We start from the raw sequence: 23,480 nt of genomic DNA, 5'->3' as shown, positions 1-23,480 counted from the left end.
TGTTGAAATAAATGATTAGTGGAGGCAAAACTGTTTTTTCTATAGAGTGAGAAGGAAGTCTGTTGAATCTCTACCAGACAGGACAGAATTGCATGTCTCTCAATTATTTATAACTGATTTAAGATTTTTAAAATGGCTCCCATAGGCTCAATCTAACAATGAATAGTTTTTCATTGAAGTACAAAATTTTTTTCTATAGAAATGGGAGAAAATTGTAAAGTACCTTTAAGTGCCCAATGAAGAATTTGTACTATATATAATGGAGTCAACAAAATCTTTGGATTAGGGGAGTGAAATCAGGTGTAATTTCGATAAAACAATTGAGGTGGCAACATTTAGGATTAATTTAATGAGTGAACAGTCAGTGCAGGGAAACCAGGCTTTGCAGTGGTAGTAAGAATGAAGAAGAGAGAAAGATTGGTTAGACGGTAGGAAGTGGGGTACTTAAGACTTAGGGACTGATTAAATAAAGCAGATGGGGAGGTGAGAAGAGACAGGGAAGTATCTGGCTTAAGCAGTTGTAAGAACATTGGGTCATTTTACTGAGAAAGGGAATATGAGAAGAGAAGCAATGTTTGGGAAAGATTTAAGGTCGTTTCTGGATGCGTGCCTTTCGAGGTGGTGTGGGATATACCAAGGTGGTCAGAAATCATAGGCTTGGTACTCAGAGAAGAAAGGTTGTGGGCTGAGAATTTAGGTCTAGAAATCATCAGCTAAACTGGAATTTATGTAAGAATAAGTAACTTCAATCAGAGAGAACTTCAGTACAGAGCTGAGGAAAAAGGTCAGGAACCCTGGGGAGCTTCTTTATTTGCATGATCCTTAGGAACAGATAGGGTGTATGTCTGAGGAGCATTTTTATAATTTGGTTAAGTATCAATCTTGCTTTTAATTCTTAATAGTGAGACCTGCTCCGTTTTAATTTTTTTCTTTCATTACATCTGAAACTATTTTCTTTTTTTATTCTTGGTTTACAGCCTGTTTGTAGTCCAGCAAGAGAATTTTGAACCCAAACGTTTAATCAGTTTGCATTTCAGAGATATACTTCCTCAATTTAGACTTCAAGTTGAGAAAGACTAGCTTATCATTTTAAAATATGTGTATGGATATATTCATTATAAATTATAAAATCCATTTAGAGAATATTTGGATTAGAATTTGAAGATGCTTTTGAAACTGACCTTTTTCTTTTTACATTTAGTAATATTTGAGGTTTAAAATTCAGAGAACCATTGAAAAATCTCACTTTTTTTCTTTTTAGATCATCCAATTATGATGGGTTTTGAGCCCCTTGTTAACCAGAGGCTACTTCCACCCACCTTCCCTCGATATGCAAAAATAATTAAAAGGGAAGAAATGGTCAACTATTTTGCAAGATTAATAGATAGAATAAAAACTGTCTGTGAGGTGGTCAATTTAACAAATTTACATTGTATCCTGGTAAGTACAAATCTCTATTCTGGAATATAACTATTCATTTTAGAGATTAAGAAACTAAAGTTTAGAGAAGGTTAGGTAATTCACCCAAGTTTTACAAATGGAAGTTTGAACCCTGGATTCTGTCTTCAAAACCTTTTATGTAAGTATGCGTGTGTGTGTATACACACGTATACATACGTATATGTGTGCATGTATTTAAATATATTTTTTATACAAAAATTGGATCATGGTAACCTTTTCCTTTATTACTAATCTCTATATCATGAACATATTTCTTTTCATGTCAACAAATACATGTATTTCTATATTAATGGCCCAATGGTATTCCACTGTAAGCATATATCACTGTTTTATTCAGTCCATTCATATTGAATAGCATTTAGGTCATTTTCAGTGTTTTACTCTTATAAACAGTACTAAAGTGAACATCTGTATAGGTAAATCGTTATGTTAGGTGTATCCTTCCCCCTCAAGATGAAGTCCTACAGTGAAGTTGCTGAGCAATTAAGTTGGCATATTTTGGATTAATCTTTTTTATGGGTGAAAATATAAAGAAAAATATAGGTTTATTTTGGGAACATTAAAACATTCAGAGATGGAGTTTTGTTGATTGGTAAAATTATAGTAACATATAAGATTAGTAGGAAGGTAGAAAATATACAAAATAATACTGTTGATGTTGAGACATATTTTGCATGACTATGTGTAGATATGGATTTGACTGTTATTCCCCCTACTTGCTGAGATACATAATTCCTAGCCCCATGTTGTAGCCTCTGTGAAGCCTTCCTTGTTGGTGCCAGGTTTCTTCGTACCTGTGTTCCTTGAGATGACAAATTAAGTAGTTTATATTCCTAGAATTGTGCAGCAGCCTCTGGGATATAGTTGATGGTCAATAAAGATTTGTGCTTTTGTTTATGCTCTGTCTTGTAATAAATAACTTTATTTTCCCTTCCACTAATTCTTTGTCATTGAAGCCCAGCTTAAGTCCTCATTCCTTGTGAAACTTTCACTGATTATGCCTTTATTACTTCTTTTTGTGTTTGCTTTCTTTTTAGTAGTTTGTCCTTATTCTACATAAGAATCATAGAATCTTAAAGGTAGAAAAGATCACAGACATAAGTCAGTTCATTTTGCAAGTCATTGTCAGCTAAACAGACTAAGGTTTAGAGGGCTTAGAACTAAATTAGATGATTGGTTAACTAAATTAGAATCAGTTAGATGATTGGCATATTGGTATAATGAATAGAGATTTTCTTACTCTTCTGCTGCATCTACTTTTCTGATCCTTAATTGTTACATGGACATATATTTGTGTTCACCAGATTAATTGTAGGATTTTAGAAAAGAAGATCATTGTGAACTGGAATCAGAAAGTGTAACAGTTGGACAGAAGATTAATGCATAATGACGCACCATAAGAGAGGGGAGCTGGGGGAGCTAAGCCGGGACAGCTGACACTGGATATGAAAAGACCATAGTGGGAGAAAAGTCTGGATCCCTGGAAGACTTGAGACAGAGGAATATGTAGAGGAGTGGGAGAGTGTGGCAGAGGCCAAGAGTGGAGGAAAAGATTCAAGTTAAGGTGGATAAGGGACCAAATAGTCTGGTGAATTGGTATAAGAAACCTGTTATTATTAGGGTAAAGTGCCAGATTATAGAGAATGCTGGCAATGCCAGTAAGACAAACATCCAAATAAAAAATTGGGAAAGGACATGAGCACACGTTTAAAAAGAAGTAAACATGAAAAGTGCTTAACCTTACTAGAAATTAAAGAAATGCAGTTTATAACAACTAGATTGAAAAGTACAGTAATATTTAATGTTGATAAAGGGAAACAGTCATTCTCCTGTACTCCGGTATCTGTCTCTTCAAAGTCTTAAAAATGTATATTTTGACTCAGCCACTCCCCTTCTAGAGAATTAGCATAAGAAAATAATCTGAGATATGTACAAAGATGCACTAAAAAGGTATTTGTTGCATCATACTTTGTAATCTTGAAAAACTAGAAACAGTTTATATGCCCAATGGTGACATTATCTATTCTATGGTATGTGTCAAATAGCCATTAAGAGTATGTTATAGATGGGGGAGGGGAGTTCACACAGTGTGAGGGATATAAATGATAAACGTCTACGTATTACTTTGTCTTTTGTACCTGAAACTAATAAAAAAAAAGAGTATGTTATAGAAAAATATTGACGTGGGGAAGTATTTATAAATGTCAAGCTATGTTTAAGAATATATTATCCATTTATATATTGCATACAGAAAAAATTATCAGAGACAGAGCCAAATTTAGTTTTTAAGGAAGTAAAGGTAAAGCTAAGATTTGAAGGTTAGGTAGACATTCATTAGGATGGAGGAGGGGGGGCAGTTTTAGATGGAGGAGGGGGGGCAGTTTTAGATGAAGGAAGCTGAATGCTCTTCCATGATACATTTGAGAAACGCAAAGAAAAGTATCAGAGTGGGGCATACTGTGATGCGGAGGGGGATTTGGTGAGGCAGGTCCATGTAAGCTACATTAAAGATTTGGGTTTTTATCAGAGCAAAGGAAAATCATTAGAGTTTTTTGCAAGATTAGTACGGGTGGAGTGGTAGCAAAATTGGATTAAGAATTTATATTGAAAAAAAAATTTATATAGATGTGGCTGCCTTATGGTGAAAAGATTGGAAGGGGACCAGAATAAACACAGGGAACAAATGAAGAAATCATTATCAAAGTCCAGGGGAGAGGTGATGGTAACTTGGAGTAGAAGGATGGCAGGGAGATTATGTGTTAGAGCTATGTGTGAACTAAAAATGATAGCATATTGGTGATGAATTAAATATGGGGCATGACAGAGCTCTCTAGAAGGTTTCCAGGCTTCTAACGTGCAAATCTAGGTGTAAATTTGGCACTGTTCATTGAAATGGGGATACTGTCAAAGGCGACCTTTGATACAAGTCAAATGAGAGTCTTAGTGAAGTAGAATTTGAGGTATAGTTGAAATATTTAAGTAGAGATACTAAATAGATACTGACTTTGTGGATAGAGTTTAGAGCTCTGTGCTAGAGTTATAATTTTGGAATTCTTACAGTATAGATAGTAATTGAAGCATTTGTATAGATAAAATTACAAGGAAAAAAGTAGATGAAGAAAGGAAAGCAGTCTAGTACGAAACTGAACCTACAGGACAGATTGAGAAGTAGCAAGAGGAAGCAACTCATGAAAGTCAGTTAAAAGGTTTTTCAAGTAGGAAGTCATGTCAAATGCTACTGTAAGAAGTCAAATGAAAGAGGTAAATAAGGTCCAAACAAATATCCATAGGATTCAGTGATGAGGGATAATGGTGGCAGAACAAAGAGCCACGTAGCTGGCTTGCGTTGAAGATGAGTGGGAGTTGAGTAAATAGAGACAGTGGGTGTCGCCAACTCCTTTAGAAAGTTTGGCTTAGAAGGTAGCAGTTGAGAAGGAAATGGGAGATCATGGGACTGTCTTTTCTTCTTTTCTTTTTAAAAATGGGAGAAACTTGACTTTAAATGTAAATGGGAACCATCTGGTAGAAAGAGAAAACTTTAATATCTAGGGGAGCAAATGATGGACAATTGACAGTGTATAATGTTCCTGAGAAAGCTGGGAGGAATGGAGTCCTTCATACAAGTGGAGGACTTCTATGGTTAAAGCAGGCAAGGAAAGGATCTGGTACAGACGTGGGGACAGTAGACGCTGAAAGACTGAAGTTGAGGAATTTCCTGTTGGATAGATGAATTTTAATTTTCTGTGTAATGTAGAATGGAAGGACATCTCTCTCTCTGGTGGAGAATATTTGCCTTAAGCAATGTGTGGAAGGTGTAAAAATTAATGGTGAAAAAAGATAGTTAATTGACTAGCGAAACCTGGTAGATTTTGGTAAAGTACCCATTTAAATTGACGAGTCTGGGCAATAAGTGTAGAAAAAAACAGATAAGGGCTATTCATACTTCAAATTTGGGATGGAAGAAGAGCCAATAAAGGACCTAGAATGAGTGGTCATAATGATAGTAAATGTAACTGAAAAAGACAAGGTTTGTCTCTTAAAAAAGGAGAGGATTTAAAACACGGTTCATGGCTATTCAAAATGATGATGAAACGTCAAGGGTCATGAGATGATAACCAGAAGGGGTAACAGTTAAAGGAAAAAAAGAAAACTTTTTGAAAAATTGGTGAGACTTAAGTGAGCATATTTTAACAGCCCTGGAGAAACATCTTTTCTTCCCTTCTTCCTCACTATCCCCCTCACTCCGTGTCCCCACCACTGCTTTCTACTCCCATTCTCCCTTCCTCATCCTTCCGCTTCCACTTTTACCCCTCTCATTTTCGGGATGTCACATAATAAAAAGGCCAGGATTTGTCCAAGTCCAGCAGTAATACTGACTTTCTTGGATGGAGTTAGGTGGCAGCGAGGTTCATCTTCAATACCAGCTCTGAGTCCCTGATGAGTACTAGACTGAGGGGACTCCTTAGGCTACAGTAGAAGGCTCAGTGGGAAAAAGCGCTGCCTGTAATTGTCTAGGGATGTATTCCACGGTTATAGTCACCTAGGCCACGACCATGTCTTTTCCAGGAGAGGAAGCTATAGGGTCTATATATTTTATTCTCACTGCCCGCCAATTGCAATACTGTAGGTATCCCCAAGCTGAGATACCTATCCTTAATTTAAAAATATCAATATATATATACATTTTTACTTAATTATAAAATTTGGAAAATGCAGAAAAATCTGAAGATGCTAGCTGCTATCCTGCAATCTACAGATGTTAACGTTTTAGTGTATTTCATATCTTATTTTCCCTTCTGTGTGTAGTTTTCTGAGCTACCTTTTGGTTTTTCCTTAGAGTCAGGAACAGTTGGTAATATGAATCAAATTGGCCTGGTTACTTGGTATTTCTGTGAAGTAGGAAGTAAACCTCTTATATTCATTACTAAATTATTATTGATACTATTATTTTCATGCTGTACACATTTAACACGGGTATTCACACAATACTATTATTGATCTGTTTGTTTAAAATAAATTTAGGCTCTAAAATTATCCATTATCCCACTGATACAATTAGACAATTCGTGTAGAAATGACCTTCAGCTATTTGTCATATTCTAATTCTGGTAATATATTATTCCCAGAAGGTCTAGTAAAAATTACACTCTATATGCAGACGTTCTCAGCTTTCATTTAATCTATTAATGACAGTACTTTTTCTCTATGTATCTCTTAGGATTTTTTCTGTGAGTTTAGTGAACAATCACCTTGTGTTCTTTCAAGATCTCTGTTACAAGTAAGTTCCACTAAGTAATGAAAATACTTCTTTGAACACCAAATTATATATCTATTGACACTGTTTTATTGATTGAGGGAACAAAAGGTAGATGCTTTTAAAGGATATTCCACAGTTAATATTATATTTTATTAATAGAAGTATTTGACTTAGATTGTTAGACTTTAATCAAGATCATATCCTGGGCAATAAAGCAAATCTTAATTTTAAAACAATTGAAATCATACGAAGTATGTACTCTGACTATTTCAGAATTAAACTAGTAATAACAAAGATAACTGGAAAAGTCTCCACATATTTATAAATTAACACATTTCTAAAGAATACATGGATAAAAGAGGAAGTCTGAAAATGAAAATATAACATCAAAATCTGTGGGATACAGTTAAAGAAGTGCTTATAGGGAAATTTATAGCATTAAATGTTTATATGAAAAAAAAAGAAAGATCTGAAATTAATAATTTAAGTTTCTACTTTAAAACACCAGACAAAGAAGAGCCAATTAAATTCAAAGCAAGGAGAAGGAAGGAAATAACGAAAATAAAAGCAGAAATTAGTAAAATAAGAAACATAAACAATAGAGAAAATCAATGCAACCAAAACCCAGGTCTTTGAAATTGGTAAACCTCTTACCAGACAGAACAAGGAAAAAATAGAGAAGATACAAATGCATAATATCAGGACTGAAAGATGGGATATCACTACAGACCTTACACACATTAAAAGGATAATATGGGAATATTGTAAACAACTCTGTCCATAAATTCAGAAACTTAGATGTAATAGACCAGTTTCTTGAAGGACACTGCAAAACTCACTCAAAAAGAAATAGATAGCTAATCCTATATCTATTAAAGAAATTGAATTCATAGTTGAAAACCTTCCAATAAAGAAAACTCCAGGCCATATCTACACGGTCTCTTCCAGAAAATAGAAGAGGTAAGAACACTCATATGAGGCCAACATTACCTCAACAGCAAAACCAAAGACACTACAAGCATAGAAAACAATAGACCAATATCCCTTATGAACATAGGTACAAAAATCTTAAAAGGATTTTCAGATTGAACCCAGCAATATAGTTTTTAAAAATCATGACCCAAGTGTGTTTTATCTCAGGAATTTAAAGCTGGTTCAACATTTGAAAAACATTCAGTGTAATTCATTATACAATCTAAAGTCTCAATAAATTCAGGAGAAACATTTGACCATATTCAGCAGCCATTCATGATTTAAAAACTCTCAGCAAACCTAGGAATAGAAGAGAACTTAACTTAACCTGGTAAAGGGGATGTAAGGACAACCTACAGTCAACATCATACTTAATGATGAAAGATTAATCCCTTTTCTCCTAAGATTTGGAAGAAAGCCAGGATGTCCACTCTCATCACTCCACTCTTGCTCAACATACCGTAGTACTGGAAATCGTAGCCAGTAATAAAAGGCAGGAAAAATAAATAAAAAGCGTACATACAGTTGAGAATAAAAAAAGAAATATTTTCTATTTACAGACAACACAATTTTCTTTGTAGAGTGCCAAGGAATCTACAGAGAATTTCCTAGACCTGATAGATGGATAAGTTTAATAAGATCTCAGGATATGAGGCCACTATACAAAAAACAATTGTATTTCTATGTACTTGAACAGTGGGAAATCAAAAATTTTAAAACTACTATTTACAATAATATAAAAAAAAAAAAAAGAGAAATGCTTAGGTATAAATAACACCTGTTTGTAGAACCTGTGTGCTGAAAAACTACAAAGTACTGATGAATAATCTTAGACCTAAACAAATGGACAGATATACCTTGTTCATGGATTGAAAGAATTGATATTTTCAATTCTCCCCAAAATTGATCTATAGATTCAAAGCAATCTCAATCAAAGTCATAGCAGGAATTTTTATAGCTATCAACAAGCTGATTCTAAAATTTGTATGAAAAGGTGAAGGAACTAGAACAGCCAAAACAATTTTTTGGGGTAAAAAACGGACAAAGTTGGGAACTCACTGCCTGACTACTAGGCAGATGGGGTGTTGGCAAAATGATGGACACATGTATCAGTGGAACCAAAGGGAAACTCCAAAGATGTCCAGTTCTTTAATTAGTCCTTTATTATATAGTACTATATTATGTAGTCCTTTATTAATTGACTAATATGATCAACTGACCTGGTCAGTTTTTTACAAAGAAAAAGCAAATTAATGGAGAAATGGTAGTCTTTTCAACAGATGATGCAAGAGCAATTGGATAGACATATGACCCCCGCCCAAAAAGAAAAAGAACTGACTCAGAATAAATCTAAAATGTAAAATGTGAAACTATAAAACTTTTAGAAGAAAGGATAGGAGAAAATATTTGTGGCTTTGGAGAAGGCAGAAAATTCTTCGGTGTAACATCAAAAGCACAAGTCTTTTTAAAAAAATGATATATTGGTCAATCTAAAACTAAACCTGTGGAAGACACTTAAGAAAATGAAATGAGACTCTATGGAGTGTGAGAAAATATTTGCAAGTCATGTCTGACAAAGGACTTGAATCTAGAACATATAAAGAAATCTATCAACATAATAAGAAAACAACTCAATTCTTAAGGGCAAAAATTTTGAACATTTCAATATGAAAAGATACTCAGCATCGTTAGTATTATGGAAATGCAAATTAAAACCACAGTGAAATAGCTACTATCCACCTTTCAGAATATTTTTTGAAAAACTGAAAGAAACAACAAAATACCAAGTGGTTGTGAGGGTGCAATACTGATTGGAATGTAAAGTGCTGCAGCTACTTTGGAAAACAGTTTGGCAGATTCTTATAAAATTAAATGTACAAATCCCACTCCTTACCTGTTTACACAGGAGAAGTGGACTCTGACGTTCTCCTGGAAACCTGTATACAAATATTTATAGCTGTTTGGTTCATGATCATCAAAAACTGGAAACAACCCAGATATGTTAGGAAATCAAATAAGGTGTAATATAGTAAATATTAAAATACATTGAGGTTGTTAAGGGGAGAACATTAAATGCAAATTATTATTAAATAATTTATTTTAAATTAAAAAATGTATTAATAATTTTCCAATTTTGGAAAGTTTGTATCAATTCCAGGGTGTTCATTAGAGATAAAGATTATTGACTAGCTTAATATTTTTAGTCACTTAATAGTTCATAATTTATGAAGCCCTTTTATATTAGTTCATTTGACATATTTAGACTAGTCAGTTCATTTTGACTATTTCAATATTAATACTCCTGACCTCGGAGATTTTTTTTTTCCCTGCACATTTTTTATTCTGCATCAGAATACACCTTAGATAGGAATTAGTAAGTAATACCCATTGTGAAGGCAGTAATTTATCGAAATTTTCCACCAACTTTGTATATTTTAACCTCTTGTATTCTGTGGTATTTATGAGAAGTATGCTTATGTCATAGTATGGCAACTATATGTACAGTATGTCAAGATTGTGACAGCATTACTAACGTATAACATTTGTTTTAAGACCACTTTCCTGGTGGATAACAAAAAGGTCTTTGGAACTCATCTCATGCAAGATATGGTGAAAGATGCACTTCGGTCTTTTGTCAGTCCTCCGGTGCTTTCCCCAAAGTAAGTACCATAAAACATTTTATAGCATGTGTTTCTTGCCCAAATTCTCTCTCCTCCTTCTTTATAACCATGGCATAAAAACTGTTGGAATCAAGTCTCCATATAAAAAATAAACTCAATCATGTTAAAATTGATTTCTGCCACATATTGTTTAGTTTAAACTGAGGTTTTTGTGAGGTTGACATTAGGTCCAATATGAGAAGAAAAACTTCCAAGGAGTTATCAGAAATTCAGTAAGTTATATTGACACTGTGTGCAAAGCACTGTGTTAGGTAGGCACTTTGGGAAATAATTATAGAAAACAAAATAAGGTCTTTTCTCAATGGAGTCTAGATAGAAATAGAAAATGCAGATAATTGCTTCATAAATTACGATCTGGTAGAGTCACTCCCCCAAAAACACGCTGCCTGCCATAAGAGGCTGGAAAGTGTTTCAGGTAGAAAGAATCATCATCTTAGTTGGCATTTTAGAAAATAAGTAGAGCTTTTCCAATGGGGAAGGAAGAAAAGAATCTTATTTCTTTTATAAACCAGCATATGTGAAGACTGGATGTGAAATTATGTATTATAAAAACAGTGGTCCAGCATTCAATTTGTTGAATAAATCATGCCACATCTCACATGGAACTTTCTGGTACCTTCCTTTCTTAGGTTGGGTTCCCCAGAAACAGAGCCTGAGACAAAGATTCATGTACATGTAATTATGAAGTGTTCCCAGGAAAAACCAGTAGATTTGTGGGCAAGTGGGAAATGGAAGAAAGCCACACAGTGTGTGCTCCACAGAAAGGAACTCTGGTTCAGTCCTGTTGGGGAGCTCTGGAGACAGTGTGGGTTACGTGTCCAAGTTGTCCTACGCAGGGACAAGGGAGCTTGACAGTTCACACACACTCCTGTCGGTTCAAGGCTGCCTCTTCACTGGGAGGAAGTAAATTCCCAAGCATCCTTGTGTCAGTTAATCTTCGCCTTTTCATTCACTGTAAAAGCCAGTCTTATAATTGAGCCTTTGAGGCCTCATCTGCCCTGGGCTAGACCCCTGTCCTGGTGCCTCTCTGACCTCATCTCAGTGCTGTCCCCTCACCTCCTTTGCTTCAGCCACCCTGGCCTCCTTGCTAATCCTTCCAGCACTTCTGTTTTGCCTCCACCTGTTCCAGGTGTTCTTTTCTTTCTCCTAGCTCCAGCATACACTGTAATTTTCCATTGCGTGATCATGGCTCTATTTTTGACGCTCTGGTCAGACTGCTCAGTTAATATAAACATGAGGAGCAAGTTGTCAGCTCCTCTCAGTGTACCAGAAGAATGTCTTTCCCATCTCCTTAGGTGCAAAGGCTACTGACCTCCCACCTCAGGGATGGAAAAAGAGTATCTTGCATCTGTTCAGTCCCTGTAGTTCCTCTAGAACCAGGAATGTAGCAGATCCTTCCAGACTGCTCAGAAAAGCTTTAGTCAAGAAATGATGCTTTAACTGAGATAAGGAATGCCACAGCGAAACCACTTGGTGAGGGGCCAGAAGGTGTGTGTAGATGATGATTTTGGCCAGTGGTTGGAAATGTGGATACATCTGGAAGAAAGTAGGATTCTGTATAGTACCTTCTTTGTAATTACTATTATGAGTGTATTCCATGAGGATATCAGTTGTAGGAAAATAAATGACGTTGGAGTAGAGTCAGGAGCTTTGGAATTTTCCTTCTCTCCTTGTTGATTTGATCTTATTCGATCCAACTCTAATTGTCCAAATATAGAAGTAAAGAAATTGGAAATAATGCACATTTATTGTGAACACCACAGTAATAGTGAAATACTTCTTAAATCTACTACTATCAGTCTTCAATTTAGCAATGTATCTGGTTCCATTTTCTCTCTTCTCCACCATCCCTGTCTGTTCATAGCACCTAGAGTAATTACTGCTTTTTTTGTAGGCCAAATTGTCTGATTTTAATGATATGACTATTATCTTACAGGTGCTGTCTATATAATAACCACCAGGCTAAGGACTGTATTGACTCCTTTGTTACTCACTGTGTTCGGGTAAGAACTACAATTTGGATCATTGTCAAGGATACTTTAAAAAGTGTGGGGTGCAGTTGCTTTATTAGCATTCATTGGTGCTATTTTTCCATCAAATGTATCTTACTCATTTTCACTGAATACATAGGAAGTTTCTGTCTCTTAAACTCACGTGGATAGCTTCAGTAACCCATAGTCCTTTTGGCAGGTTGTCAGATACAGAGGCACTTTTTTGATTCCCTCTCACTGTAACCCTCAGGAACCACAGAAACAGGATAAGTTTTGACCCCATCTGGGAAAACAGCGGTTGTTCACATTTTTTATGTGTGTGAATGGACCCCAAAATTTTATTTGACTTTATAAACAAGGAATATTTGTAATATCCCCAGGCACTTATTTTTGTATTATCTTAATGAACAGGATTATAGTAAAATTACTAATTTAGATGAGATCACAGTCTTTTTTCAAATCTCAAGTAATTATGAAAAAATATAAACTTTGAGGAGGATTGAGTTAATTGTAAGTCATTGCTGTTTAATTATAAGCTCTTTATAGAGAGCTCTCTGGGGCACAAAATATATGTATGTGAAGGCAGCATGGTATGGTGAAGGGAGAATCAATAAAAGACCAGATTTCGTTTTTATCCCTTTTTTATCACTAATACAATATTATCATTATTGGACAGATCACTTTTCTATAAATTTCCGAATCTTGAAAAAGTGAAATGTTAATACCGCCTCTATCTCTTAAAAGGATAGGCTAGTTATTGATCAAATGAGATAATATCTGTCAGAGTATACAATTATAAAACAATGTTATACTTGAATCTTTTAATTCATACTTAAATTAGAGCATCCTACTGTCCATGTCTATTGTCTGATTAGTGAAATGTTACAGTATTCTTTATGAGAATGCTGTATCTGATAGAGAGGGAATAGGAGAATGTTAGAGTTTATGGGGATTAGCCATTACTCAAGCCTTGTAATTATTAGGCATTCTGGTATATTTAAAGCAGCACAGAAATGTCAGCCTTCAGCACTGCATTTTGTCTCAAAATAAGCAGAAAAGAAACTGTCTTCCTGACATTCTGGAAATACCTAAAGATTGAAGGAAGATATTTTTGCTATATGAAAATGAGTTTCATAAACAGCCACTTTCTTCTAGCTATTGCTAAATACTGGTGTTGAGTTCCCTTAAAAAGAAACACCTATGAAGAAAACGTACATAGGCATGATTCTTATATACACAGCAATTTTTCTCCTTAAGCCAGATTTTAGAAATTTGGAATGTTAACTTTCTTTAATATCAGGACATTTCACATTGACAATTAAACTATATTTGTATTGCAGCCATTCTGTAGTCTCATTCAGATCCATGGACACAATAGGGCTCGACAGAGAGATAAGCTCGGTCATATTCTTGAGGAATTTGCCACCTTGCAGGATGAGGTAAGAGCCAACAAGTTGCTCTCCCTTCTAATATTAGGCAATTCATATACCCTGACCAGATTTTTAAAAACAATTCTTTGGAACAATACTTTGACTATTTAGTTTTTCAATATGGTGAATTTTCTTTTCACTTACAATGTAATAGTTTCATATACCAAAGTGAGAGTTTACAGAAAAGAAAGAATAATCCAAACTTGAGAAAACAAATTATTTAATAATCAGGAAAAATTATATGTGTAGAACTATAGTTTTATAGCAAGTTCACATTATAATAAAAATATATTAACCTTAAAGCAAACTTGTAATCATCAGCAATATTGATAATATAACTAAAGACATGAAGTCAATTGTTTGTATTTTTGTCCTATAAATTGGATGTCTTTTTAGTTTAAGGAATGTTTAGCTAAATGTTATCCATTGTGAAATGAGAAATTTGGATGTAAACCTAATGAAAAATGCATTTGAAAGTATGAGTTCTTTAGGTGGTGAGATTTATATTTTCTGCTAATGCTATTTTTTAACTATTTATTTTTTTAAATCTCTCATTACCTGAAAAATAAAGTAAATGTTACAATATTTTATTCTGATAGGCAGAAAAGGTTGATGCAGCCCTTCACACTATGCTGTTGAAACAGGAACCCCAGAGGCAACATTTGGCTTGTTTAGGTACCTGGGTCCTTTACCATAATCTTCGAATTATGATACAGTATCTTCTAAGTGGCTTTGAATTGGAACTCTACAGCATGCATGAGTACTACTACATATATTGGTAAGAGAACAATTTGAATTAGTAGTGGGTAGGGTAGAAAGATCTGGAAGTGCATCTGTAGAGTGTAATTTTAGTGTTACTTTTTTCATTTAGTGTATTTTAACTTTAGTTGTGGGACAATTGAAAAATATCTATTGAAAATCAGAGCTAGATCATCTTGAACATCTTTAAATGCCATGACACCATACAAATGTATTTTTTTTAGCCATTAAATATTTATTTTAAAATTAGTGGAAAAAAAGTGGCTCCAAGGTAAATGGATTAATTGAAGAGCTCTTATCTGTTTCTAGGGAGAAAAATTAACATTTTGCCCTAACTTCAGTGATGTTAGATACTACCGTGTTTCCCCGAAAATAAGACCTAACTGAAAAATAAGCCCTAGCATGATTTTTCAGGATGGCATCTCCTGAACATAAGCCCTAATGTGTCTTTTGGAGCAAACCTTAATATAAGACCTGGTCTTATTTTCGGGAAACACAGTAGCTGTGTGATGTACTTAACTGAATTAAAGCTCCAAACTTGAACCAGGTCTTTCTTAGAAGAAATCATGGCAATGATTACAAACAGGTCCTGAGGATTTGTTTCAGGAGCTTTAAAGTTGTTAAGAGGTGATCCTCAGCAGAGAAGTTCTTTGTTTTCATTTGGAGATGAGATAACGAAACCTAGCATGCAGACGCTTGAGAATATTTTCGGCATGGGGAGCTGTCATAGAAAGAAAATGAAGAAACTGTGAGCTAATGAATTCAGTTCTCTTGAATCTTTTTCTTAGTCTGGCAAAGTAGTGGTAATTTCAAAATAATGACCTATTGCTCATCACAAACAATTAAATTTAGTATATTCGATCTTAATATAGTTCATCTTTTTATTTAAATTATTTATATGAGTAATTAAGATATTGCATATTCCCTGGAGTAACTGCTATGGAGGAAGGAAAGTAATTCTCTTCCGCACTGTTGATGTGGTTTTGTTATCATGGCTGCTAGGATTCTTAACAGATAAGTCTTGGCCAGAAAAAATTGAATTTCAGCATCAACTACAATAATGTGAGAAAACTATTATTTGGTATATTCTTCAACAGTTATATAGATAATAAATAACTCTTACCAACATGTCTTGATATAGGTACTTGGAATACATTTTGTTAACTCGTAGTAGACACTCCTATTCAAAGACGGTTTATAGGGGAAAATGTTCAAGTTTATCCTTTGTGGTTTGAGGCAACTGATTGGAAGCTTTTGTGCTCTTGATTTGGATTTATTTGCTTTCTTTTGTAATTAACAGAAAAATACAATATTTACTTAATAGGTTGAGGTGAAGTGTATCCTGATACAGTGAAACCAATGTAATGGGCATTCATTCCATTTACATATATATCATTATCAAGAAATCTTTTGTAAAGTTGTAAAATGCATGTCGTTGTAGGAAATTAAACAAATTTTTCAGTACTTTATGGCAACATATGGTTACGAGAAAGGGAAAGTTAATCACTTATAATGCTCATTTCTTACAAGATCTATCAATTATCTAATTGGATGATTTTTTTTTAAAGACTTTATAACATTCTGAAAAATATCTCTTTATTAGTACCAATATGTTTTGCTAAAATTATCTCATTGAGACATCTACTATTAACTCCCATGTTTTACCTTTTAAGGTATCTCTCTGAATTCCTTTATGCATGGTTGATGTCGACATTAAGTCGTGCTGATGGCTCTCAAATGGCAGAGGAAAGGATAATGGAAGAGCAGCAGAAAGGCCGGAGTAGTAAAAAGACAAAGAAAAAGAAGAAAGGTACTATGGGTTGCTTTTAAACTTAAGAAATAAATAACTTTGGAGTACACTTTAATTTCTACAAATAAATAGATGGAGAGCTACCTCTGCCTTGTAATGGGTGAAATAGTCGTATTTTAATTCTCACCCATCTTCTCTTCAGAAAGTACAAGGTAGAAACTGAGTCCCAATATTAGTGATACAAACCTTTTGGGTTCCTTTCTTTGCTTTTCTTACTTCTTTGCAATTTCATGTGTCAGAGGACCTTAGAATACGAATAAGTAGCCACATGGAGTGTGCAAGCAAGATAGGTTAAGGAACAAGACATCAGGAGACCTTTGGTCTTTTCACAGAGGCCGACAGCTCAGGAGGGAAGTAGATCTGGAATTGTGCTGGTGTAATCAGCACAGAAAGGTTATTACAGCCCCGGGCACACCCCCGCGGACCATGAGGAGAAAGTGTTTCAGAGGGACTGCTGTACTCATTGCTCCTGGCAGGGAACAGATACCGCTGCAATCATAAAATATGACTTTAGTTCTCCTTAGGATTTCCTTAGGATTTGGGGTGGGCTCTTAAATGACCCTTCATAGGTTTCCTATTTAAGAAGTCTGTGTGATGAATTCAGAAATTAAAATTACTTCACACTAGAATTAGAATTTTATGGTATTAGCTATTTGGGGAACGTGATTCTTGTTTAGCCTGTAAGTTATATTTTATTATTTGTAGATTTGGGCCATAAAATTTAACCTGTAGGAACAAACTGTTTAAAACTTTAATTTAGTAAACAAGCTGGAAGATTTTTTTAAATTAATTTTCTTCTGCAATAATGCAAGAGGGGGGAGAGTGTGGGTGATCTTCTTTCTTATTACAGTTCGCCCACTGAGCCGTGAGATCACAATGAGCCAGGCATATCAGAACATGTGTGCTGGTATGTTCAAGGTAAGTTGTTGAAACGAAGTTCTTTTTGCTTTTTAACTATATTGCTGTCATATGGTTTACTTAAAATGGACTGTTTTCTGTGACTTTTTTTTCTGCGTTCTAATTTCAACTTTGTTTTTACTGACCATTTGCTTAAAATTACCTTTTTTCAAAGTCTAGTTTTCATTAATTTGTTTACCAAATATTTGAAGACATGTTGCGTGACAGATACCTTGTACTGAGTACACGGCAGGATACCAAGTCTAACCTGATGTGATCTTGTCTCAAATACCTAGTTAATGACAGGCCAGGTGGCATATGTGTAAAACAGGTAGTAAGAAAGGGTAAGAGTTTCCTTCTGATTGATGATCAGGAAAGGTTTCTTGGAAGAGATGGGGTTTGGATTTTTTTTAGGAGTATATTAGGAAGGGTGTGGGCTCCACAATGAATGGCTTAAACAAAAGTGGGTGTTTTCAAGGAGATATAGTGATTCCTAACTCTTAAGTTATACTTGGCAATTCAAGAAATGATTTATAATAAAATACATAGAACACAGACTCCTGTTTGAAAAACAGGACCTGTGCTTTTCTTATAAAAATTATGTGCTACTTGTTTCTTCAGAAGCTTTTACGTGAAGGTTTCAAAGCTGTTGTAAAGTATGGAAATATAATGTGCATGTGGTATAATTTCACTGGGAAAACTATTAATTAAACACTACACCTTCAATACTTTGTATAAAAGATGGCACATAACATAAAAGTGAATACTAAAGCCAGTTTTTCTCTTCCTGTTTCTGAGCCTTGACTTGTTTTGGCTGTATGTAAATAGCTGTTTGTTTTCTGTTCTGAATTAACGAGGATGTTCACTTTTTCATATTGAATCATCTTTTTTCTTCATTCCTTTTCCTTTAGACCATGGTAGCATTTGACATGGATGGCAAAGTACGAAAACCGAAATTTGAGCTTGATAGTGAACAAGTTCGGTATGAGCACAGATTTGCTCCATTCAACAGTGTAATGACACCACCACCAGTGCACTATCTGCAGTTCAAGGTGAAGCTGCTCATTAAAATAATTGTAAAATAGTCTTTAGATCTTCTTAGAGATGTTTGTATCTAGCCACTTTGTTAAAATAGTCAAATCAAACTATTGTTGGACCAGTGGGACAAGGTAATAAAATAGCCATTTAAATAGTGTGAAATTATTTAGCTTTTTAAAAAATGTATTCATTATGTTGTCATTTAAGTATGAGAATAATATGAGATAGTATATGAAGGTTGAGAATTTAGTATTTCAGATGAAAAAATGGGGACATGCTGAGTGTTTACTTCAGATTTATGTATGAATGGATAGTCATTGTAGACTTCTTTAATTTAAAAAAGTGTTTTATAGTTGTTCATATTAAACATGTTTTAAATAATAGTATTTCCCCCTTTTTAGGAAATGTCTGACCTCAATAAATACAGCCCTCCTCCTCAGTCTCCAGAACTGTATGTGGCAGCTAGTAAGCACTTTCAGCAGGCAAAAATGATATTGGAAAATATCCCAAACCCAGACCATGAGGTAAGCCTGCAGTCACAGTAATTCTAGAAGAAAAACTTGGCAGAAAGTACATATATTACTACTGGGTGACAGTTTAATATAAAAATGAACTTTATAGTATTAATAAATGAAGCCTGTCAGTGTTTCTGGCACAAAATTTCAAATGGCTTTGCTAATGTAACCTTGTCAGACTTTACCTTATTTGATGAAAGAGATTATATAAATATCTCCTTTGTAAATTTAGAAATCAATGCAAAAATAAATTAAGATTTAGAACCGTGACATACAAAGAATAGAAATAAGATCCAGATTGATCCACAGGTCACAAATATTAACATTTAAATTTTTTTACTTCAATCTATACTATATTAAAACAATTATATAAATCTTAAGTCTGAGAAATGATCTGATCAGTTATCACAGGAAGTAAAAACTACGTTATTCACTTGACCATTAAAAATGAAGGCAATTTTTTTTTGATGACTTTATTTTGAGATAGCATTTTACAGAGCTTAAAACTTGCAAAATAAAATATTAAGTTTCAGGCTTTCATTTTCACAATTTGCTGTATACCTAATTTTATTGAAATGCATTGATTTTGTAAATGAGAGTTACCTATAACACACAGACCATTTGGGGGAGTGGATCTTGGTACAGTCTCCATGGAAGGGTAGATTAGCAGTATCTGTCAGAAATTACAAACGCCCGGCAATTCTGCTTCTTAGGATTTTTCTTATAGATACATGTGCACATGTGGGAAGTGAGGGATGTGATGAATATACAAGAGTATTCACTGCAGCAGGATTTCTGATAGAAAAAGTGAAGAAACTTTAGTGTTCATCAACAGGGGACTGTTAAATGTAATTTATCATGCAATGAAATACTGTGCAGCCTTTAGAAGGACAAGGAAGATATTTATGTATTGAAATGGAATGTTTTTCAGGATACAGAAGTTTGAAAAGTAAGGTACTAAACCGTGTGTGTAGTATCTTGCCATTTCAATAAAAAGGAGTATTATATAACATATTCCTAGAAAAATATGGAAGAACAGTTGTTTGCTTCTTCTTGGGAGGGGAGCTGAGTACCTTGGGGAACAGGGATAGGAGAGAGATGACTTATCATATATAACCATGTAATAAATAAAAATTTTAAAAGGGGGAAATATAAAAATTAGAGGAAGTTACCTATAATAAAGGGCATGTTTCTTTTAGTGGACTTCATTCATTCATTCTGCAAATGTTTGTTGAGTGCCTAATATGCCTCCAGCACTGTGGTAGATTCCAGCAGTGAAACAAAAGACAGAAATCCCAGCCCTCCTCAGGGTTAGGGAGAGTGGTGGGTTGCAGACAGTAATTAAGTAAGTAAAAATAAAATAGTATACTAGAAGATTGTAAGTATTACAAAGAAAAATCAAGCTGGGAATGGGGATAGTCATTGCTGCAAGAGATAGGGAGGTAGAGGGGATTAGGCATTTTAAATAACATGGCCTTTGAGCAAATCCTGGAAGGTGAAGTTTACATGAACATCTGGGGATGGAGCGGAGCCCTCTAGGCAGTGAGATCTGGATGTGTAAAGGTGCCAAGGCAGGAGTGTGCCTGGAGTGTTGGAAGAACAGCTAAGGGGTGAGCTGTTAGAGGGTGTTGAGCAAAGTGACCAGATCTGTGTTCTAAACTATCATTCTGGCCACTTTAGTGAAAATAGACTGTGGTGGGGCCAAGGGTGGAAGCATGGGAGCCGGTCAGAAGGCCACAGTAGTAACCCAGGTGAGAGTTGGTGGTGACAGTGAAAGTGATCACAAGTGATCGCATTCTTTATGTATTTTAAGGTCAAGCCAACGGTTGATTGGTGGATTAGATGTTGGGTGAAAGAAATAGGCGTCAAAGATGACTTGAAGGATTTTTGGCTTGAGCACCTGGATGGATTGAGTCATGAGGGGAAGAGTGCAGATGGAGCAAGAGCTGTTGGGGAGGCAGGTGGGGAAGGTTGGAGCTCAGTTTTGGACACGCCTGTTGGGCATCCAAATGGAACTGTCATGTAGGCGGCAGATGTGTGATCTGGAGATGAGGACAAGTGGTGCCTGAACTTGCGGTCATGTGTTTTCTGGAGAGAGGTCAGCAAGAGAGTGACAGTGGGAAAGCTTTTCCTTCAAATCGTATACTACTCCCATCTAAAAGAGAAATGCAGTATTCCATTCCATTGTCATTCATGTGTTCAGGAAGGCTTTTAAACAAGTGGTAGTCAGAAAAAAATAGTAGTTAACACTTAAAGGATACTACCTGCCAGGCCTGGTTCTCAGCTCAAAATCTATATGAACTCATTTAATCCTCACAACAAATCCTTGTGGGGTAAAATTATCTCCATTTTTACAGTTGAAGAAACTGAGGAACAGAGATGTTAGAGAACTTGCCAGAGGTTTCAAAGCTAGCAAGTGGCAAAGCTGCAATTTGAAAAGCAGACAGCTAACTCCACAGTCCATGCCCCAAACACTACAGTGCTTCCTAGGCAGGACTTTGCAGGCTAATATTCTTCTGTTTTAATGAGAGCAAAATACAATAAATAGCTCTTTCAAGTTTTCAGAGTTGACTGAAATAGAATTCTGTGTTACTAAAAGATGATATTTGATCATAGTTTTAAATTGCCTTTATTTAATAAAATAACTTATATTGTGCAAAGTTCCTATTAGTATCTATAATATAAAGACATTTTTGACTGTGAATTTTATGTTTTGATATCAATAATGTTGCTCATTGTTTAGGTCAACAGAATTTTAAAGGTTGCCAAACCCAACTTTGTGGTTATGAAGTTACTGGCAGGAGGACACAAAAAGGAATCTAAGGTAAGTACATTGTGAGGAAAAGAAATGGTCCTCAATTATGGTAAAACTTCACTTTTCAATAAGATGTATAAATATTACAACAAGTTTCTTAAGGACTCATAAAAATCATCCTAAGAGAGCTTCAGCAGCAGAAAGTAAATTAACTAGTATTTTGCCCCGAGACATAGATTTTGTTAACTTGAAATTTCAAAAGTCTGCCTTCCCATTCCCCTCTCTCCCCGTGTAAATTACTGAATGACCTGGAGTAAAAAAGAAAATGAGTATGAATACATTTACGGGAGAGGGAAGTATTTAAAAAGTCATCTGCCTTTAGAAAAGTGAATTCCTTCAATAATTTTCAGTGGCTCAGGAGATGGAAGATCACATAAGCTTCCTTGGTAGTGTTGTTATATCATCAGTGCTACATAAACACAGAAGTTCTGTGTTGTGTTGGAAGCCACCTGCGAGACAGTTTTGGTGGCATTTGCCCATTCTGTGTGCCTGTTTGTTTACTGCTGTTCCATCTTCCCTCCTGCCCTGCTTTACCAGTGACTCTCATCTATCACTGTTCAGTACCATCAGTGACTCTGCTGACTCATGACTTTTCCTGTCATTTAAGTCCATTTTCCTTTGTTAATTAGTCCCTGAAGATAGAAAACATGGCCACGGCATGTTTTCTAGTGACCTTCATAAACCCAGACATGAGCTAATTTTTTTTCCTTTCAGGTTAGTTCCCTAAGTTTGTCATTAAACGAGTCTTTTAATCTCTTACGCTGCCTTGTCTTTAAAAATACAAGACACTCTAAAATAAAGTGTCTTTGTTTACCGTCTGAATATTTGTTAGAAGTACATTAATTGACTCTGATTTTCTTTACAGGTTCCTCCTGAATTTGATTTCTCTGCTCACAAATATTTTCCTGTTGTGAAACTTGTTTGAGACTGAAAAGTGATCATAAAAGGGTAAAATCTACTTTCAGATTCTACTCTTAGAGGATCCATCCATCCAGTCTTATTACATAACATGAAGTGAAATGGATTTCTTAGATAACAACCCATTATAAGGAATACTTTTCATTCATTTGACAGCCTTATATGACGTGAATGAAAACTGCTGTTTTAAAGTGGTTTATTATGTCCATGGAAGAAACTGGTCTTGTGGAATGCATTGATGAACGTTATATGGTTTTATTACAGATTTAATCATAAATCATTTTTTATGAATGATTGAGTGAAAATAGTGTTTGTAAAGGTTAATAAATTTCTTGACAAAAATGCACTACTGGAGATGAAAAACAGTAGTACTTTGTTCATACACGTTTAGAACAGAAGGTGTATAGTCTTTAACTTTTGAGTAATTCAAACAAATCATCCAAAAGAAATGTCAAATCAAGGGATTTATTAAACATTTGCATGGGATTTTGGCAAAATACATTTAAAAGGGATTTTGGAGGGGACCTCTAAGCTTCACGTATACAAGGAAGCTAAATTACATGGGGATTGTGATTTTATGTGTCATGACATCTTAAATTATATACCTGTAAGAATACAGATGTTTTAAAAAAACATCCTGTAACTGTTACTTTGGCACTTTTAATAAATTAAGGTTTAGGACAAGCCCCTTAGAAGTACTCAACACTTTTAGTTATAATTTAAATAGTTAATTGTTTCAATCTTCCCAACTGTAGTATAAATTTGAGAAAAGGGACTTCATCTTTCCAGAACCTGCTCACTCACTAATAGAATGTGGATTTTCTACTTAAGATGTAAAAGACATCCTAATAGCATTACGCCGTTCCTGGGGAAAACAAGGCCACTATCGCAATAGGTAGGCAACCTTTAGTAGGAGAAACACTTGCTGGTGACAAA

The 23,480-nt window shown here is 34.9% G+C and overlaps 1 protein-coding gene across 5 annotated transcripts in view; it reads left to right on the top strand.

Moving 5' to 3' along the window:
• NAA35 (N-alpha-acetyltransferase 35, NatC auxiliary subunit) overlaps nucleotides 1-22,890 on the top strand; it is a 51,437-nt gene extending 28,547 nt beyond the window's left edge. For all 5 annotated transcript variants that reach the window (XM_019750096.3, XM_019750094.3, XM_019750095.3 and 2 more), the window contains 12 exons: nucleotides 1,262-1,440; nucleotides 6,680-6,739; nucleotides 10,244-10,350; nucleotides 12,308-12,374; nucleotides 13,703-13,801; nucleotides 14,392-14,570; nucleotides 16,225-16,361; nucleotides 17,212-17,279; nucleotides 18,170-18,310; nucleotides 18,698-18,820; nucleotides 21,555-21,635; nucleotides 22,492-22,890. In XM_019750096.3, the coding sequence (XP_019605655.1) occupies nucleotides 1,262-1,440; nucleotides 6,680-6,739; nucleotides 10,244-10,350; nucleotides 12,308-12,374; nucleotides 13,703-13,801; nucleotides 14,392-14,570; nucleotides 16,225-16,361; nucleotides 17,212-17,279; nucleotides 18,170-18,310; nucleotides 18,698-18,820; nucleotides 21,555-21,635; nucleotides 22,492-22,551 (1,301 nt within the window). In that variant the 3' untranslated portion in view covers nucleotides 22,552-22,890. The remainder of the gene's footprint in view (nucleotides 1-1,261; nucleotides 1,441-6,679; nucleotides 6,740-10,243; nucleotides 10,351-12,307; nucleotides 12,375-13,702; nucleotides 13,802-14,391; nucleotides 14,571-16,224; nucleotides 16,362-17,211; nucleotides 17,280-18,169; nucleotides 18,311-18,697; nucleotides 18,821-21,554; nucleotides 21,636-22,491) is intronic.
• Nucleotides 22,891-23,480: the final 590 nt, after the last annotated feature.

Source organism: Rhinolophus sinicus, chromosome 16 (assembly GCF_057876585.1).
Source record: "Rhinolophus sinicus isolate RSI-liver-muscle chromosome 16, RSI-T2T, whole genome shotgun sequence".
NCBI classification, from domain to species: domain Eukaryota; kingdom Metazoa; phylum Chordata; class Mammalia; order Chiroptera; family Rhinolophidae; genus Rhinolophus; species Rhinolophus sinicus.
The sequence above is the reverse complement of the archived record's forward strand: the minus strand, read 5'-3'. Positions and strand labels throughout refer to the sequence as shown.